General features: G+C 42.6%; 1 protein-coding gene across 1 annotated transcript in view; it reads left to right on the forward strand.

Annotated features, from left to right (window-relative positions):
- The window catches only part of LRRC8E (leucine rich repeat containing 8 VRAC subunit E), a 32132-nt gene extending 11448 nt beyond the window's left edge, over positions 1-20684 (forward strand). The window contains exons 2-3 of the mRNA XM_075855385.1: positions 15407-15555; positions 17945-20684. Coding sequence (XP_075711500.1) covers positions 15418-15555; positions 17945-20215 — 2409 coding nt within the window. The 5' untranslated portion in view covers positions 15407-15417 and the 3' untranslated portion in view covers positions 20216-20684. The remainder of the gene's footprint in view (positions 1-15406; positions 15556-17944) is intronic.
- The last annotated feature ends 875 nt before the right edge of the window (positions 20685-21559 follow it).

Below are 21559 nucleotides of genomic sequence, written 5' to 3' on the forward strand. Positions count from 1 at the left end.
TGTCCAGTGGTTGGGTCATGTTGGGAGGTGTAGTGTTCTATGTATACAGTATAATAGAATTGTATTATGGTCATGTCTAGTGGTCTGGTCATGTTGGGAGGTGTAGGGTTCTATGTATATAGTATAATAGAATTGTATTATGGTCATGTCCAGTGGTTGGGTCATGTTGGGAGGTGTAGTGTTCTATGTATAGAGTATAATAGAATTGTATTATGATCATGTCCAGTGGTCGGGTCATGTTGGGAGGTGTAGTGTTCTATGTATCGAGTATAATAGAATTGTATTATGGTCATGTCCAGTGGTTGGGTCATGTTGGGAGGTGTAGTGTTCTATGTATAGAGTATAATAGAATTGTATTATGATCATGTCCTGTGGTCGGGTCATGTTGGGAGGTGTAGTGTTCTATGTATACTGTATAATAGAATTGTATTATGATCATGTCCAGTGGTTGGGTGATGTTGGGAGGTGTAGTACTCTATGTATACTGTATAATAGAATTGTATTATGGTCATGTCCAGTGGTTGGGTCATGTTGGGAGGTGTAGTGTTCTATGTATACAGTATAATAGAATTGTATTATGATCATGTCCAGTGGTCGGGTCATGTTGGGAGGTGTAGTGGTCTATGTATAGAGTATAATAGAATTGTATTATGGTCAGGTCCAGTAGTCGTGTCATGTTGGGAGGTGTAGTGTGTGTGTGTGTGTGTGTATATATATATATATATACAGTGAAGGAAATAAGTATTTGATCCCTTGCTGATTTTGTAAGTTTGCCCACTGTCAAAGTCATGAACAGTCTAGAATTTTTAGGCTAGGTTAATTTTACCAGTGAGATTATATATAAAAAAAAAAAAGAAAATCACATAGTCAAAATTCTATATATTTATTTGCATTGTGCACAGAGAAATAAGTATTTGATCCCCTACCAACCATTAAGAGTTCAGCCTCCTCCAGACCAGTTACACGCTCCAAATCAACTTGGTGCCTGCATTAAAGACAGCTGTCTTACATGGTCACCTGTATAAAAGACTCCTGTCCACAGACTCAATTAATCAGTCTGACTCTAACCTCTACAACATGGGCAAGACCAAAGCGCTTTCTAAGGATGTCAGGGACAAGATCATAGACCTGCACAAGGCTGGAATGGGCTACAAAACTATAAGTAAGACGCTGGGTGAGAAGGAGACAACTGTTGGTGCAATAGTAAGAAAATGGAAGACATACAAAATGACTGTCAATCGACATCGATCTGGGGCACCATGCAAAATCTCACCTCGTGGGGTATCCTTGATCCTGAGAAAGGTGAGAGCTCAGCCGAAAACGACACGGGGGGAACTTGTTAATGATCTCAAGGCAGCTGGGACCACAGTCACCAAGAAAACCATTGGTAACACATTACACCGTAATGGATTAAAATCCTGCAGTGCCCGCAAGGTCCTCCTGCTCAAGAAGGCACATGTACAGGCCCGTCTGAAGTTTGCAAATGAACATCTGGATGATTCTGAGAGTGATTGGGAGAAGGTGCTGTGGTCAGATGAGACTAAAATTGAGCTCTTTGGCATTAACTCAACTCGCCGTGTTTGGAGGAAGAGAAATGCTGCCTATGACCAAAAGAACACCGTCCCCACTGTCAAGCATGGAGATGGAAACATTATGTTTTGGGGGTGTTTCTTTGCTAAGGGCACAGGACTAGTTCACCGCATCAATGGGAGAATGGATGGAGCCATGTACCGTCAAATACTGAGTGACAACCTCCTTCCCTCCACCAGGACATTAAAAATGGCTCGTGGCTGGGTCTTCCAGCACGACCATAACCCGAAACATACAGCCAAGGCAACAAAGGAGTGGCTCAAAAAGAAGCACATTAAGGTCATGGAGTGGCCTAGCCAGTCTCCAGACCTTAATCCGATCGAAAACTTATGGAGGGAGCTGAAGATCCGAGTTGCCAAGCGACAGCCTCGAAATCTTAATGATTTGCAGATGATCTGCAAAGAGGAGTGGGCCAAAATTCCATCTAACATGTGTGCAAACCTCATCATCAACTACAAAAAAAGTCTGACTGCTGTGCTTGCCAACAAGGGTTTTGCCACCAAGTATTAAGTCTTGTTTGCCAAAGGGATCAAATACTTATTTCTCTGTGCACAATGCAAATAAATATATATAATTTTGACTGTGATTTTCAGTTGTTTTTTTTTATATATAATCTACCTCTCACTGGTAAAATTAACCTAGTCTAAAAATTCTAGACTGTTCATGTCTTTGGCAGTGGGCGAACTTACAAAATCAGCAAGGGATCAAATACTTATTTCCTTCACGGTGTGTGAATTTTTTTCACGTAACCCGGAGTGCGAAAATATCTGAACTGGCTTTTTGAGATCAGTGACCTAACAAGCTATGTGGTTATATTTGTGATTTGGTAATAAAAAAAGATTTTGATGAGAAATATGGAATGGTTTTACATTGCTCTCCAGCGCCAAACCTGTCCAAGTTCTGTGTGATATTGCTCCTCAACCCCATTCACTTTAATGAAGCTGAGCTGCAATACCAGACACAACCTGTATACATGTCACTGTTACCAGAAAAAAGCCATACTTTTCTAACCCTGGACAACCCCTTTAAGCTGACCATACACTTACAATTCCTTGTTATACCCCCTGGCAGTGGCTTATCTCCTTGGGGGGGGGGGGGGAACCTAGTCAAGGGAGGCTGGAAACAAATACAGATCTCCGGGAAAACTTTGTTCTGTTTAAAACGCTATCCTGCATCATTGGGTGATCAACCCTGTAGGCGCTGTAAAGGTGGACATATTGGTTGTCCTCTTTGGCCGTCCCCTGACGATAAGCTGATCACAGGATATCCTGCTGCTCGGACCCCTAGTGATTTGTTGTAATCTGTTGGGAAACCACAGGAGAAGCCTTCACTGCCCCTGCAGTGCCACCACAGGAGAAATGGAGCATTACACAGTTCTAATTAAAATCACTTTTTGATTTCCCCCTATCCACATAAATGTTCGGCTCTGTTATCCATGCCTTTTAAAGGGATAATAAATGTAAAATGAAGTAAACAAAAAAACAGAAGCAACACTTTTTTTTTTTTTTTTTTTTTTTATGGCAAGTTCCTTTTCTTAGCTTAATTTCTATCCTTTGTCATAGGGAGGGAAAAAAATCCCATGAGATGCACATGTCCTAGAAAGCATCCATTTTTTTCTTTCCCTCCTTCTCATAGACCTCCGATAAGACCGATCTATGGGTAAGAGGTAGCATGATATTGCAGGGGCTTTCTCCATTACTTTGCTTGTGATCAGAGAACAAACAGTCGCTGACCGAAATGTAGAGGACTAAGATTGTTACATACCATGCAAAACGTACTATTGATAGTTTGTCTAGTATCATTACCACTCGGGACGCCTGATCCAATCGGTTACTTATCCCTCCCTTCGCTCATACACGAGACCTCGTTCAACCGGGTCACACAGTGGACATATACAGTGAATGTCCTTCAGCTCTGCTACAGTCCATATTGGTATTTATATAATACCCATACTGGTATTTATATAAATATTGAACCCTATAAATTAAGGACTGGTAGTGGATAACTTTGGCGTTCACCAGATCGACATAAGAACAACAGATGGTTTCTTTGCCTCCATCTCCTGCTTAGTATGTCACTGACTTCTGGCAATTGACCAGTTAATAAGAAACCCTCAAACGTCTTCAGGAGGTGAACAGACCCTGGTCACGTCTTTTCCCATCCGTGTCATTAGTTAATTGAATGAGGAAGTCTTAAACACTAGAACAGCTGGTAACCGTAGACTGGTAATACTGATGGATTGTCTCGGCCTTTAGTATCGGTATATGTTTGATTTGGGAATTTCTTTATTGTGATCATTCCCAACGTTTAAGACGGAAAACCACTTCCTTAGTCTGCCGGCAACAATGAAATTAGATGGGTGCCATGGAATATATTTTGTAGGTCTCTAGACATGGTATTGCATTGTTGATAGCCCATAACCTGGTAACACTTATGGTTCACTCCATGGAGACAATGACCCTCGGGCATCAATGTTTTATCAAAAATTAGTCCAGAAATCACGCCCAGCTATAGGAGTGATCGCTTCTAGCTATGCGGTAATAAAGCAAACCAGAACAAGGAAATCGTTGTATAACATTAAGGCTGCATAAAAATTTACTTATACTGTATTATTTTAGAAAATTTCTGATACAATCCGGATGTCTACTTCTTTACAAACCGGGAAGGAAAAAAAAAATCATGAATGTTTTGGATATAGGTTTAAAGAGGCTCTGTCACCAGATTTTGCAACCCCTATCTGCTATTGCAGCAGATCGGCGCTGCAATGTAGATTACAGTAACGTTTTTCTTTTTTTAAAAACGAGCATTTTTGGCCAAGTTATGACCATTTTTGTATTTATGCAAATGAGGCTTGCAAAAGTACAACTGGGCGTGTTTACAGTAAAAGTACAAGTGGGCGTGTATTGTGTTCGTTACATCAGGGCGTTTTTACTAGCTGGGCGTTCTGACGAGAAGTATCATCCACTTCTCTTCAGAACGCCCAGCTTCTGGCAGATCACGCTGTGACGTCACTTCCTGCCCCAGGTCCTGCATCGTGTCGGACCAGCGAGGACACATCGGCACCAGAGGCTACAGATGATTCTGCAGCAGCATCAGCGTTTGCAGGTAAGTAGCTACATCGACTTACCTGTAAACGCCGATGCTGCTGCAGAATCATCTGTAGCCTCTGGTGCCGATGTGTCCTCGCTCGTCTGACACGATGCAGGACCTGTGAGTGACGTCACAGCGTGATCTGCCAGAAGCTGGGCGTTGTGAAGAGAAGTGGATGATACTTCTCGTCAGAACGCCCAGCTAGTAAAAGAAGTAAAAACGCCCCGATGTACGCACATAATACACGCCCAGTTGTACTTTTACTTTTCAACACGCCCAGTTGTACTTTAGAAAGCCTCATTTGCATAAATACAAAAATGGTCATAACTTGGCCAAAAATGCTCGTTTTTTAAAAATAAAAATGTTACTGTAATCTACATTGCAGCGCCGATCTGCTGCAATAGCAGATAGGGGTTGCAAAATTTGTTGACAGAGCCTCTTTAAGTACGGCCATTGTCCAATTGGATTCCTATGGCCGATTATCATCCACCAGATGAGCACAACGAAAATGGCTGAAGCGCAAATTCTATTGAATAACGGAAACAATCGGCGCCCGGCGGAACCCATTCGCTTTAATGGGTTCCATCGGGTTTCAGTCAGGGTGATCGTGGTTTTACCGGAAACAATACCGCAGCATGCTGCGCTATTATCTCTGGTATTTTTAGCGGAATCTGCGGCAGAGGACCCTAGTGGAGACTCCAATGCTGATATGAATTAGGCCGTAGTCTGACAATCAATAGTGAAGTGATCAGATTAGTATGTGCACACGACCTCTTTTTCAGACTTAATGGAGGCGTTTCACGCCTCTAATTACGCCTGAAAAGACGGCTCCAATACGTCGGCAAACATCTGCCCATTGCTTGCAATGGGTCTTACGATGTTCTGTGCAGACGAGCTGTCATTTTACGCGTCGCTGTCCAAAGACGGCGCGTAAAATTACGGCCGCGTCAAAGAAGTGCAGGACACTTCCTGGGATGTAATTGGAGCCGGTTTTCATTGACGCCAATGAAAACCAGCTCCAATTATGTCCGTTCAAGACGCCGCGAAAAATGCATGCACTTGTAAAAACGTCTGTAATTCTGGAGCGGTTTTCTCCTGGAAACTGCTCCGTAATTTCAGACGTATTTGGTGTTGTCGTGTGAACATACCCTTAAGGGAATGTATCGGCTATGTTTTTTTTTTTCCCTAATTATAAAGATAGTGAAACGATATTTTTTTTCTAATAGTCTATTTTCTTTTACATTTATATTTTATGTACGTGATTATGCGGGCAGCCATCTTGCCTGAGCTGGTGTTAGCAAAATTTAGACAGAGGCTTTACAGCAGCCACATAGACCATGGGAATCTATTGACCTCTATGGGAGAGTTTTCTAGGCATTTTCTGTGACCTGTGCAGAGGTCATTGTGCAGGGAGGAGGGGAGCTGTCGATGTTGGATCCAGTGTTGGCTATATATGTCTTAGGCCCAGTACACAGTTTTTTGTTTTTTTTTATGCGGAAACCACTCCAAAATAAAAACGTCCGAAATCTCCTCCCATTGATTTAAAAAAAAAAAAAAGAAAAAGCTTGCGGGAAAAGGTGACCTGCTCTTTCTTGCAGCGTTTCCGTCTCTGACCTCCCATTGAAATCAATGGGAGGCAGAGAAAGCGTTTTTCACTGCGTTTTCTGCCAAACGCAGCAAAGAAAGTGCAGGCAAGTCAAAATCTGCAGATTTTTCTGCCTGCAAAAAAACTGTGTGAACATACCCTAAAGGCACTTTTAGGTCGGCCGATAAGTGGCCAGTGCAGTAAGTGCAGATTAACGAGACATAGTTGATCGGTGCTCGTTTGCTCCGGTCTCATGGAGCTATGGATGGGGACGAGCGGTCGTTACTCCGATTGCTCGTCCCCATTCATTATCATGTCGGCAGCTCGTTTCCCTGTTTACACAGGGAGGTGCGCTACCGACAACGATAATATTTCACTTTTTTTAAAACCATACGACCAGCAGATGGAGTGTTTGCTCGTTCATCTTCTGATCATTTCCCTGTTTACACTGGGCAATTATCGGCAACGAGCATTCTATGAACGCTCGTCTGCCCAATCGTCCAGTGTAAAACACCCTTAAAGAGGCTCTGTCACCACATTATAAGTGCCCTATCTGCTACATAAGGAGATCGGCGCTATAATGTAGGTGACAGTAATGCTTTTTATTTTAAAAAAACTATCTATTTTCACCACTTTATTAGCGTTTTTAGATTTATGCTAATGAGTTTCTTAATGCCCAAGTGGGCATATTTTTACTTTAGACCAAGTGGGCGTTGTACAGAGGAGTGTATGACGCTGACCAATCAGTGACCAATCAGCGTCATAGACTTCTCTCCATTCATTTAGGCAGCGGATAGGGATCCTTTTAGATTGCTATGTGCTGTCTTATACTAACACATTAACGATACTGAAGTGTTTAGACAGTGAATAGACATTCCACGGGATGTCTATTCACAATCTCTGCACTTCGTTACTGTTTCTGTGGTAGTTACAGCAGAGGAAGCGTAATCTCGGTTTAACCTGTCATCTACAGCGTAATCTCGCGAGATTACGCTTCCTCTACTGTAACTACAACAGAAACAGTAACGAAGTGCAGAGATTGTGAATAGACATCCCGTGGAATGTCTATTCACTGTCTAAACAATTCAGTATCGTTAATGTGTTAGTATAAGACAGCACATAGCGATCTTAAAGGATCCCTATCCGCTGCCTAAATGAATGGAGAGGAGTGCATGACGCTGATTGGTCAGCATCATACACTCCCCTGTGCAACGCCCACTTGAATTTTGAATTATTTCTTTTTATCTAGATAATGACAAAAAAATCTTAAAATATTTAACATAAAAACTTGATTTAAACAGTAGCTCTACCACATTAGCCGTCGGTTGAATACGGAGTGGACAGGTTGGACTTTAACTAATTTCCGCAAATTGTGTCTGGTGGCTACTTCGCTCGTCATAGGATTAATGGGAAGTCCAGGGAGATGTCTTTGGACTGCTATAAAACGAAGGTCTGCTTGGACCTTGCATGAAGTCAATCCCTTCATAGCTTTCTACCACCGAGGGCATCTGAGCCTTGACCGAAACAAAGGAGGAGACTGGAAGGAGAGAGAACTTTCTAATAAAACATGACCGTTAAACCAGACTTAGTGAAGTGTGTTAACAAGAAAGCAAGGAGTCAAACTGGAGGCGTTGAAAACAAAGTAATGTGACCAATAATCCTATCAATGTGAAGTGTGTGCGGTTCCACCTCAGTGAATTTCGTGAAACGGTCCAGATGGGACAGAAGATGAATAACTAATTATTTCTACAGTACAGTCAAAGACGAGCGAGAATATTTTTTTCCGGTCCATCCCCCCCCTCTCTCTGTAGATGTGTAAAGTGACTGAATGGGTGACCTGTAGGCTGCTCAAGGTCTGAACACCCAAGAACCCTGGGGGATAAGAACCGCCATCATTACCCAGGTTCTACAAATACAGACGGTCATCGTTTCCATATGCTGTAGAAGCAATCCTCCCGTGTATTCCCGTCACCCTAGAAGCAGTCTAATCCCGGACTGCTGCTGCAGGTTTTAGTAAAGAAATGCATCAGAAGAATGTTAATCCTCTATTGTCCTTGATCGTGAGGGAAGAATTTTCCCCGCCTGATCATTACGGAAACGAGAGATACTAATAATAAAGTTGCGAGTGCATTAACTTTTTGTTAGAAACCACTTCTGCAACATTGACATTGCTGTTGAATGAATACTATGGGAGTCACTGGCGCAGCCAATATTATGGAGTAAAACTGGTGCAAATGGCGCTGACTTGTGGCTCATTTATAAAGGGCTGCCAACATTTTTTTCTTTACTTTTAAAATGCAGTCGTGTGCAGGCCAGACACAATGTACATTGTAGAAGGGCTTTTCATACACCTCTGGGCTACAGGTTTGGATTCACAATTTGTATACAGGGTACACCACCTAGCAGCAACCTAGAGTATGGGGGTGCAAGGAGTATTACGCTTCACCCCAATAAAATCAATCAGCCGTCTACTGAATTCAATTGATACGCAAAGTTTTTCAAAGCGGGAGCAACTCTCTACTGTGGTCCTAAGAGGATATTTTACAAGTGGTTGTCTAAACCAGACTCCCTTCATGTCCATTAAACCTGGACACTGAAAATGAGTCCAAAACTAACAAAATGGCGCTAGGCGCCTACTAACAGTGTCTGGCACTCCAAACTCTTGGGCAGGCTCTCCTCTCCCTGCCCTCATTTTTCATTCCTTTCCAGCAACTGTGCTCCCCACCAGTGGTCATCATGCAGTACTACACCCTGGAGCTCCTTCTACTGGTTAAAATGCAGTACCACACGCAGTATAAGGGTCTGCATGAAGAACTACCTCCCTAATTAGAAGATCTCGCGCTGTCAGATTTAATTGGACTGCATTTTATAAGCCTTGTTTTGAGCACCATCTGGTGCCAGTTATAGGTCCCATCCTGACTTGTATTTGAGACTTTTTTTTTTTTTTTCTTTTTGTGTACATGACCTTGGCTTGGATCTCCATTTGGCACAGCTTCTTCATACCATAATTTGTCTATCTGCACCTAGCCATATTAAGGGGACAGTTAGAGGGTCACGACCTTCAGGTTCCTGGCAATGGTCCCTAGTGAAAACCGGGACGCCTGTTAGACTCTGCGCCTTTAAAGTGTTTTTTTTCCGACAATTAACATTTGCCACCACTGGGACCCCCAATCTCTGGAACCGGTGTTTTGACCCCCATTTTTTCACTGCACAGTCATAGTGAGAATTATTTTGAATGGAGCAGCAGTCACATGTGTGCTACCACTCTAAAGTCTATGGGAATAATGGAAACCGCGCTGTACTCGGCTGTCTCAGTTGGCAGACATTGAATTGGAGTGGAAGTGCAAGTTCCGTTCCATTTAGAATTGGTGCAGTGAGGATGAAGGGGTTGGGAACCCTGTTCTAGAGAACGTGGGAGTCCCAGTAGTGGGGCCCCCAGTGATCATAATAGGCTAACTATTCTGTGTTTATCCCCAACTAGCCATGTTAAGGGGGAAAACCCAATTAGCACTGCCAATATTCTTACTAACGCTAAACTGGTGAAAAGTAATCCTATAAGACCTTCCAGGTTTGTGACACAAACTATTTTAATCTGAAGTGACCTGATTATAGTAATTCTTGCCAGGAAAGGACGGGGCAAGAGTACATTAGTCAGAGCCTAGTTAATGAGGGATCCGAAATTTAAAATGCGCTGTACCATTTACTAAGCAATGGCCGCATGTATCCCACACACCTCCGGATGAGCTCACCGCTGTTATTTGTGGACAGAGAACTTTTAGGAGATCTCCATGCTTATTGATGGCCTATTCGCGGTTCCTTTGTTCTGTTTTTCTGGGGGTTTGACCCGCCTATCACACATTGATGTGCTGTTGGGTACAGGCCGTCAATGTTCAATCCCATCCCCTTCCCGCTAAAATACTTTTTTCGCTTTAAAGGTGGTTATACACAGGATAAAAGGCGTCTGACTATCTAGTATGTATGGGGTGTCCCTACTCTCCCCTGACAGCAAATCTGAGGATAAGTCGCAGCCAGAAGTGTCTGGCAGCTGCTTATTCCCCTCTCCACATTGAAAACATTTGCGTTCTCGGCAGAGGGTGGGGATTGTTTACATGCTTCTACATTTTAGACTTTTTCACTGTGGAAATTGTAAGACTTTTCTCTTGGAGGCAGCATTTTTCCTTCACGCCTTTCTTCCTGTTTTGTGAGACGTCTATTTGTTTGCTATTCCGAGAAGCAATGTAAGGATCCTTAGAGGCCCAGCTGGTCATGTTACCTAGTTCTTATTATTTCCAGCCTTGCAAAAGTATTCACCCATCTGATACTTTTTTCCTATTTTAATGCATTACAACCTTGGGGGAGTTGTACCATTTCTTATTTACACAACATGCCTACCACTTTGTTTGAAGGTGCAAAATAGTTTTTACTGTGACACAATTTGGACAAAAAAAAAATAATTATACTGCACGTAAGTATTCACCACCTGAAAGTCAATACTTTGTGGAGCACCTTTTCCTGCAGTCACAGATGTGAGTCTCTTGGGATATGTCTATTAGTTTAGCACATCTAGACACTGGCATTTTTGCCCATTCTTTCAGGAAAATCTGCTCCAACTCTGAGTTACAGTAGATGGTTGTGTTGGTGTCCAGCGTCTTCGTCGTCCCACAGATTCTCAATTGGATTGATGTCTGCGCTTTGACTAGGCCATTTTAAAACATGTATGCAGTTTTGGTTCATTCTCCTGCTGTAAGGTGAACCTCCATCACTGAATTGCCCTGTATTTACTGCCATCCATCTTTCCTTCAGTCCTTACCAGTGTTCCAGTCCCTGTTGATTTAAAAAGCATTCCCCCACGTGATGCTGCCACCACCATTCTTCACTGTGGGAATGGTGTTCTTGGGGTAATGGCAAGTGTTGGGTTTGTACCACACACAGCGTTTCCCATGATGGCCAAAAAATTTAATTTCCGTCTCCTCTGACTAGAGAATCGTCCATGTGTTTGGGGAGTCTGCTACATGCTGTTGGAGGACTCCAAACTTGTTTGACTTTTTTTTTTCCTAGCCACTGTTCTATCAAGCCCCACACTATGGACTGTACGGCTTATAGTGCCCCCAAGAACAAATACTCTTATCTGCCCTGTGGATCTTTCTAGCTCTCTCCTTATCGTTGGTGTCTTTGTTGAATCTCTGATTAATGCCCTCCACGCCCGGTCTGAGTTTTGTCAGGTTTGTAGTTGTGCCATATTCTCTCCATTTTTTTTTTATAATAGATTTAATGGTGCTTCGTTGAACATTATCATGCCGCACAGCAAAGCCCGCTTTCTCAGATGTGACTGGAGGTAAAGGGGGGTACTGCCCCCGGCAAACCCGGACAAGTGCCTGGACCCACTCGGCCGCCGGGTGCTCCATCATGGCTCCTTCAGAAGCGGAATCCCCGGCCAGAGCGTTGCCGATGCTCTGGCCGGGGATTCTGCTCCTGGAAAAGCCCCCGACGTCGCTATCCATATATGGACAGTGACGTCAGGGGCTCCTCCAGTAGAGGAATCCCCAGCCAGTGTGTTCGCAATGCTCTGGCTGGGGATTCCACTCCTAGAGGGAGCTGTATATATGGGGGCCTACCTTTTTAGATGGGGGAACAAACTGAAGTTTTCTGCCGTTTTTACCGTCACGGTGAGTTCCCCCGCAAAGGGCCCCAATAAGTTTGTGTTGTCCAAGGGCCCACACAAACCTGGAGCTGGGCCTCCCTGACCCCCTTGAAAGCGTTGCTTAATATTGCGGAGTAGAGAGCCATTGGCTCCCTGCCCCACCACTTTTTCTGGTAAGCCAGAGGCTGTTTGGGGCCTGTGGCATACTAGAGGTTCCGGAGGACGTCAACCTGATGTCCCGGCGCAGGCGGCTTAATGACACTGCTGCATCTTGCCGCTTGTGCCAAACCGCAGGCAGAAGACACAGCCGCTCATCAATCGCGTGAATGGGATTAGGGGAGTTAACTTTTTTTTATTTTTATATATATATATATATATATATATATATATATACTTTCATTGGCACAAACTACTATTTACCTAACTGCTATATGGGGGCATTGGGTGCCTAATTACTATTGGGAGCGCTTAACTACTATATGAGGGCACCAAACTACTATATAGTGGAAAAATGACCACTATTACAGTGTGGTGTCTACAGGCGGCACTATTAATGTTTGAGAATAGATGGGGAAAATGCAGAATTCGCAGCACAGACATCTTTGGCTCCTTGATTTTCCAGCAAAGACAAGTCGTGGCTGGTAGAAGTTGTCATGGCGGTCTGAGCCGGAAGAAGAATAAAAGGAAACTGAACGACTAGAATCTGAGAAGGCGTCCCTGGATGTAACTCTACTGTATTCACCTAAATGGTCTGCAGAGCGCATGTGTAGAACTTGTATCTACTACTAAATACTCACTGTATGGTGGTAATATTGGTCTTTGTATAGTGGTTTTATTCAATAACCGTATGGGGGCATTTTTCAGTCGCTATGTGGTTATGGTGTGGCACTATTCAGTAACAATATGGGGGTCTTAATCAGTCACTATGTGGTCGTAATATGTTGTCCTGCTGTGGAGGTATTATTCAGCCATTATGTGGTAGTAATATGTGGTCATGATGTGGCGGTATTATTCAGTCACTATGTGGGGATGGTGTGGAGGTATTATTCAGCAACAATATAGTGGTATTGTTCAGTCACTATGTGGTAATGGTGTGGCGATATAGTTTATATCCCTTGTATAGTGGTATCCTTGGTAATATTTGCCTTGGTACACTGGGTTCTGTTTAGTGACCGTATAGTGATATTTGTTCCTTGTAGAGTGGATAGTGGTGGAATTTGGTAACTGTACGACTGTATAATTTAGAGGTATATCATCATACGTAGAAAATTCCATTCTAGCTATGTTGTCTGTAAGATTAACAATAACACTGGGGCCCGCGCATCCGAACAAGCTGGGAAGAACCGGTGTTCATGTACAAAATTTGCCCTGGGGCCCATAGGACTCTAGTTACGCCCCTAGGTGACACAGCTGTATTACTTGTCACATTGAGACAAAGCCGTGATGGTGATGCGTCCGTGGCAACCTCCTGAGATGATGTCGTTTTGTCCCATGTAACTACATCCAATCACAGGCTGCATCAGTTACTTGGGACAAAACTACGTCATCTCAGGAGGCCGAGAGGGACGCAACGCAGCAGCGGTCACATGGGTGAAAGTGACGTCATCTAAGGAAGCCTCCAGGGATGCCTCCTTAGAGGACAGTCCTAGAAGGCATCAGAATCTCAAATAGGGCAATCAGGGCATTTGCGATTTCACCCCTGAAATAAAAACCAAAAAAGGTAAGTATGGTGTTTTTTTTTTTTTTTTTTTTTTTTTATTTCAGGCGTGAAATCCCAAGTGCCCTATTTGAGACTTGGATGCCTTCTAGGACTGTGTCCAACTTTTATACAGTCCTAGAAGACCTCAGTCAGACAGGGCAATCAGGGCACTTGCGATTCGCGGCAAAATTATTCAAATTGCATTAGACAGCCGATTCGACAGAATCGGAGATAAAATAGTTTTGGGCCTGTGTGCTTTAAAATGCCAGGGCTGATTTTAAGTCCCAGTCCGGCCCTGGCTGGACCCCATGGCAGTGCCATGCTAGGTAAACCACTGTATTCTGGATGTATGTGGCTGGTTTCTCGGTTGTTGCATGTAACATATATGATTATGGCGGTTGTTTCAACCCACAAGATAGTGTCCATCACTGTCGGATCAACACCCCCTCCCCCCCCCCCCCCCCGCCCCTCTCTATTCTGTTTTGTTGGTGTAGTCCTGGTGTGTGCCGGCCCTGGAGTGCGGAACATGAGGCATTTCTCATTGTCTCTCTTGTAAATGATGTGTTCTAAATAAGAGAAAAATGAATGAATCTGTCCCTTTGTAACTTGATCAGCAGGGGACCACCCCGGGGAGATCTATATAGTGAAAAGGTGAAGTTGTAAAAAACAGAAATGCCACTATATCCACTGTATCGTATGTCCCACGGATGATGGGAAATCTGATGGGGCGAGTCCTTCCAGGGTAGGGTCACGTGTTGTGTATAGATCGCTGTCCAACTGCTTGGTCTGTATCTTCATTTTTTGGGGTGGGTTTTTATGTAAGGTGCAAGAAGGGAATTATTTTCAACACATGTCCCTTCTGCAAAGACTAAAAATTGTACTGCAAAACGTTTTGCAGAGATTGTATGATATCACACAGTTAAGTTATAGCGTCTTATGTATATAGGAAAGGCGTAGAGACTAAAGCTCTGTCTAAGCCTCACATATAAGGGTTGTGCCCAATAAAATGTGCCAGCCAATTTTCACCTTACAGCAGTGCCAGATAGTGTTCCCCCTACAAACAGTGCTTCCTTCCTGTAGTGTGTATATGAATACAGTCTGAACATGGGTGTAGTCGATATATGGTTTAGTTTATATATGATTATAGAGGTATAGTCAGCATAGGGGTATAGCCGGTATATGAATATATAGTTAGTCTGCATATGGATGTAGTCGGTATATGGTTATAGTCTGTATATGATTATAGAGGTATAGTCAGGATAGGGGGTATAGTCTGAATATGGGTGTAGTCATTATATGGCTTAGGCTGCATATGATTATAGTTTTATAGTTGGCATGGGGGTATATAGTTTGCATATGATATGAATATAGAGGGTATAATCTGTTTTATATGCGTTACGGTCATTTGAGACCTTTTCCTCCATCTCTCCTATATACGACGCCTTGGATGACAATCGATATAAATGTAGAAATTGAATACAGTGCTTTCATAAATGTGTTCTCACCAGGGGTCAGAATGTAGTTTTAGTGGCCTCTTTGCAGAACAACCATTAACTCTTTTCACGCTGGAGGTTTTGTAGTTGGTGCACGTAACGGGTGGAGGAGTCTGTGGGTGACTGATAAGACCATGGTGTCCTCACACAGATAACATGTAAACTATACTATAATACTGAGGGCACACCGCACGGGGCCATACATAAGATCGCGGGTCAGTTGTATGACTGGTGTGGACAGGTGGGAGGATCTCGGGGGTTACTGTGGACACTGTTGTAATTCATACAATATTTTTCTCCTTCTGCAGTCACCGTCACCATGATTCCTGTGGCCGAGTTCAAGCAGTTCACCGAACAGCAGCCGGCCTTCAAAGTGCTGAAGCCCTGGTGGGATGTCCTGGCTGAATATATCACCATCGCCATGCTCATGATTGGGGTCTTCGGATGCACCCTGCTGGTAGGTGATCACTGAACACTAAAACGGAATAAAATTCATTCTTCACTGGATTTTTCTATTCTGTCGTAACTGGGACACTATACATTTTATTTGACACCCTTGCGGCTGCAGAAGCTTTTTAGAAAAGAGGAGGATACTCGCTTTTAACAATTATAAAGAAGTATCAATCCTGAGAAATGTCTCAAAGTATTTTATCTGTATCTGTTCCTATTGTTACGCGTTGTCTTTGTTAAAGCAATCACCAGGTCAAGCTCCTTTACACTTATTACGTCCATATGCTGAATTAGGGGATACACCCTCTAATATTATACCATGTATGCAACTCTCCTCCCATGCATTCAACAGGGGCAAGAAGGGGTCCATCGCTGGCACTTAATGGACGCAGTTGTGTCCAGTAATTCAGGTTTGATAAGGATATTGTTCACATGTAATCGAATGGGAACCTGTCCTGCTTCAAGATTCCCTTTTAAAGTAAATGTCCACCTTTTTACTTTGTCATTTTAGATCCAGTATTCTGTGCTGAATAATGTTATAATATATATGTATAGTGGTCGGAACTTCGATTTTCTGATACAGAGCTCCAAATCCCCTGCATAGACAGATTTAAATAATACAATTCTAGCTGACTGCAGACACCACTAGAGGGAGCTTGAGAGCTTACTGCATACTCTTTATACATTGAACTCAATAACCGTATTCAGTAAGCCCCTGAGGTCCCTCTAGTGGTGGCTGGAGCCAGACAATCTTATGTCCATGCAGGGGACTTGGAGCACTGTGTGACAAAGATATGTTAAGAAATGAATCAAGACCGTGTTTTGGACCTATTTATATTAAAAATAAAACACTGGTTCTCAATGTTGGACATTTACTTTAACCCCTTCCTGCTGCAGCCATTTTTTGTTGCCCACCTCTTTCTAATGGCTTAGATGTCGTGGTTGCTATTGACCACGGCATTTAAGGGGTTAAACAAGCAGGATCCCGCTTGTTGCAATCAAGTGTTGGCTATTTCATACAGCTGAAACCCACTTAGCATGGAGCAGGCTCAGTCCGTGAGCCCGCTCTATACTTTCCCTTGCTGGCTATGATGTAATTATATGCCAAATGTCGGCAAGGGGTTAAAACAATGTTTTAAAGATATTTAAAGAAGATATGGATTCTTTGCATATCATAATTTAGTTAATTCTGTTCACTACAATGGATGTAAAGAATTTATAAATTAAAAGTGAGAGGCGTATAACATACTAATAAATGAAGATGCAGGTGTTCTGTCCTCTGGGTTCTAACGGCTGCATACAGGCAGAAAAGGGCGAATAGCCCAGAAGAACTTATGGAATGTTGATTCTGTGTGCAATAGTCTATAGATATATTACCTTGGTAGGAAGAGATTTGTTTCCAGAGTATTTTAGGTGATTGTGGCTGAGCTGCAATACCAGGCACAGTCCGTTGACAAGAGTGGCGCTATTTCTGGAAAAAAAACAGACCCCTTTTTTAATCCTGGACAACCCCTTTAATCCAAGCAGTGAGATGTGCCTTTAGCCCTTCTCCAGTATAGTGGGTAATACGAGATCCTGTGTTCACCCTGTTGTCATCGGCATTTGTTGTGAAGTCAAAGCCTGGAAATATACTCGGGTTGCTTCAAAGCAAACTATTCCACCAAAAATATTTAGTAGGGAGTCTGGTCAAAACATTTTATATTTAAAAGGGCGGTTCTCTTTGGACAATCCCTATTTGTTAGAAGGGTCCCTTGTGATGAGCTTGACAACAAGCTGATCGCTGGGACACCCAGCGATCAGCAGTAATCTGTGGGAAAACCTGGCATGCCGTAAGTGTTGAATTTCCTTGCAGTGCCACCACAGGGTAAATTTAAGCATATACACGGTGTACATTTAAATCAATGGGAGACATGCTGTTTGTAACCGATTTCCACTCTTGTTAAGAGGTGAGGATCTTGAACAGAGGACTCCCTCTAACTCAGAATTCCCTAATGGGGTATATGAAAATGGGTTTTCTAAACCGGATAACCCCTTTTAATCTAGGAGTTTTGAACGTCTTGTATGACCTACTATGAATCCGTATTTAATGTCTATGGCATCTAGGATGATTTACTGCACAGCCAATCCTTCTTGTTTTCTTAAGGGGTGGATGAAACGTGAGTCAGACTCCATTAATGGACCTTATAAAACAGGGGAATGGCAATGTTTCCACTTTATGCTGCATTATGAAATTTATCACATTGATCTTCCTTTTAAGTGTTTGTTTTTCATCTTTTATGCATTACCCTATACACATACTAATAACTCCTCACCATTTGTCAATATAATTATTTTTTTTCCCTAAATCTGATTAAGTGGAAAGTTCTTCTGACTTCATGTTTTCTCTTCATTCACAGATCACTCAGGATAAGATCATTTGTCTGCCTAATCACACCTCCGCTGAATATGTTTCGCAAATCACCTGCAAAGAGTACACCCAAAACTCGCAAGCCAGGAATGCTAGTGAGGAAGACCAGGCCGTTGACACACCACCTCCAGCTGCAACTTCTGGTCCTCCACGTGAGATGAGTGGGCTGCGTAATAACTTGGACCTTCAGCAGTACAGCTTCATCAATCAAATGTGCTATGAAACTGCATTACATTGGTATGCAAAGTACTTCCCATATCTTGTGGTCATTCACACACTCATCTTCATCATTTTTGGCAATTTCTGGTTCAAGTTTCCTGGAACAAGTTCCAAAATTGAACACTTCATCTCCATCTTAGGCAAATGTTTTGATTCTCCATGGACAACTCGAGCTCTCTCTGAGGTTTCGGGAGAGACCACACAAGAAAAGGCTGCAGAGCCAGAGCTTCCAAAGACCAACTTTGATGAAACTAGCCCGGTGACTGCTGATCTTCCAGAGAAAATTGTGGCAGAGACTCCTTTGGCTAGTGTTCTAGACAAAAAGGAAGGAGAACAGGCCAAGGCCTTATTTGAAAAGGTTAAGAAATTCCGACATCATGTTGAGGAGGGTGATATTCTCTATTCCATGTACATGCGTCAAACAATATTGAAAATGTGCAAATTTGTTCTGATAACCACATACAATGCCGCCTTGGTGGGGCAAATTCACTTTATTGTCCCATGTAGTGTTCATACGGAGGACATGACTGGATACAACAGCTTTTGCTGCAACCACACTAAGGCCCACCTCTTCTCCAAACTGGCTATCAGCTATTTGTGCTTTTTGTGCTTATATGGTTTAACCTGTCTCTATACACTCTACTGGCTCTTTCGTCGTCCCCTAAAGGAGTACTCCTTCAGATCAGTACGAGAAGAAACCGGGATTGGGGATATCCCTGATGTGAAAAATGATTTTGCGTTTGTACTTCATTTGGTGGACCAATATGATTCCCTCTACTCTAAAAGATTTGCTGTCTTCCTGTCAGAGGTTAGTGAAAGTAGACTGAGGCAGCTTAATCTCAACCATGAATGGCCAGCAGATAAACTAAGGCAAAAACTTCAGAATACACCAGAAGGCCGGCTAGAACTTCATCTCTTCAAACTCCCAGGACTTCCAGATACAGTGTTTGAAGTGACTGAGACGGAATCCCTTAAGCTGGAACTTCTCAGTGAAGCGCATATTCCTCCACTGGTGTCCAAGTTAGTCAGGTTGGAAGAAATGTCCTTGTTTAACTGCCCAGCTAAAGTACAACATGCTTCTTTGATTTACCTCCGGGACCATCTTCGGGTTCTTCAGATTAAGTTTGATGATGTAAAGGAAATTCCACTTTGGGTTTTTAGCCTTCGGGCTCTTGAGGAGCTACACCTGTTTGGCTACCTGTCTCAGGATGTCTCAAAAAATGCTTCACTTGAAAGCTTGCGGGATTTAAAAGCTCTTAAGGTGTTGATGCTTAAGAGCAATCTTTCCAAAGTGCCTCAGACGGTTTCAGATGTGGCTAGCCATTTGCAGAAACTCAGTATACAAAATGATGGAACCAAGCTCCTTACACTTAATGCTTTGAAAAGGCTTTCGTTGTTGAAAGAGTTAGAGCTGATTCGATGTGATCTAGAGCGCATTCCCCATGCAGTCTTCAGTCTTAATAATCTACAGATGTTGGATTTAAAGGAGAACAGCCTTCACACCATAGAGGAAATCATAAGTTTGCAGCACTGCCGGAAACTAAGCATTTTACGATTGTGGCACAACCAAATTGCCTACATCCCTGAACACATTCGCAAACTGAAGAGTCTTGAAGAGCTGTGCTTAAATCGTAACAAGATCCTTGTACTGCCACCTCAACTTTTCCTATGTACCAAACTTCGCCACCTTGACCTCTCTTATAATGAAATCCGAGAGCTGCCACCAGAAGTGGGAGTCTTGCAGATGCTTCAGTTTTTGTCTTTGACTGGTAACTTCTTAGAGGATCTCCCCAATGAACTATTTTTCTGCCAAAGGCTTAAGACTTTGAAGTTGGGACAGAATAAACTTTCAAGTCTGTCACCCAAAATTGGGTCCCTTGTCTCCTTAGTAAGACTGGACATAAAAGGGAACCGGATCGATGCGTTGCCTCCAGAACTTGGGTCATGTACTAGTCTTAAAAAGTCTGGTTTTACGGTGGAGCATTCTCTACTAGAGACCCTACCGCTTGATGTGAGGGAGAGGCTAAGTGAGGAATTATAGAAGGTTTGGATGCTAGAACAATAATCCGAGGAACGTGATCTATAGTTGAGGGACAGGAGACCAACCATATATTTCACAGATGTCTATTGTGATGACATGGTAGGTACCAAGAGCCAATGGAGAACTGGTAATGACATGAGACGAGAAGATTAAATAATCTTCTAGAGAATTTAAAATACCCCCGGTCATTCTCCTTTCTCTACTTGGCATGCAATGTGTAGCCTTATTAGAATTTGGCATTCTTTTTGAATGGCTCTTCAAGACCAAGTAATAGTCTTCGCTCAGGAATATGTTTCTCTCCAAGTTCACCTACTGATTATTCTGTATGTACCCATATAGAGGAGCAGTCTGTGACATGTACTGTAGGTTAGCTTATTTTTAAGTTGTAGACATCTGTATGTTTTGGTTTTACTTAAGACCACCCTTATTTAAAGGACATGGGACATTAGAATGGCTTACACAGTTTATGTATTCACCACCATACGGCCCATGGTCTAGATGTAAACATTTTTTTAATTTTATTTAAAAATAAACATTTCAATAAATTGTTGTTTCTCTTATGTAAGACCTATATAGTACAGTATGTGTATGTATGTGTGTATATATATATATATATATATATATATATATGTGTGTGTGTGTATATATGATAGTCAACCAATTTCACATTGTACATAGACCAGGCGTAGCTGAAGAGCATATATCTTCAGGTGATGTAAAGATGACTGTGAAAACAGTAGGATGAGATTGTACACCGGTGTATGTTGGTGCACCAGTTGTCCCCTTTACCCACCTCCAATTTGGCTAAAAACAAACATTGGAAATGATACAACATCTATGGTGACAAAACGATTCTCTTACCATGGCACAATGTATGTTGTCTGTTGCCACCTAAATCGGGTGGTCTTATCACAGAAAACCCCTTTAATATGAGAGTAATGCAGTGGCTGTTGGCTGCTCATTTCTTTTGGAGCGGCCACTGGAGGTGAAATGAAGTATTACACCTTTTCTATTCAAACGGAGTCCACCAAAGTGGAGAAGTAGCAGTGTCAATGGGTCCATCAGTGTGATTGGTACAACTTCTATCGTTTTAAATTTTTTTGTTTCAAAGCTTTTATTTTCATGCGTTTCCATTAACATAACTAAATCATGCAAAATAATTACACCATAATTAAAGTGAAAAGTTCATTCTGCCATGTAAGGGTAAAGGGAAAACACCTAACTCCCAATTTCTGTTCACTGCGCTCCAAACCTTGTGCAGTATATTAAAGACTTTATACGTAGAAGACATCATATTGAAGCCTCCCATCTCCAGCCTGGAATATATTCTCCCTCCGAACAGAG

This window comes from Rhinoderma darwinii, chromosome 3 (assembly GCF_050947455.1).
Source record: "Rhinoderma darwinii isolate aRhiDar2 chromosome 3, aRhiDar2.hap1, whole genome shotgun sequence".
NCBI classification, from domain to species: Eukaryota; Metazoa; Chordata; class Amphibia; order Anura; family Rhinodermatidae; genus Rhinoderma; species Rhinoderma darwinii.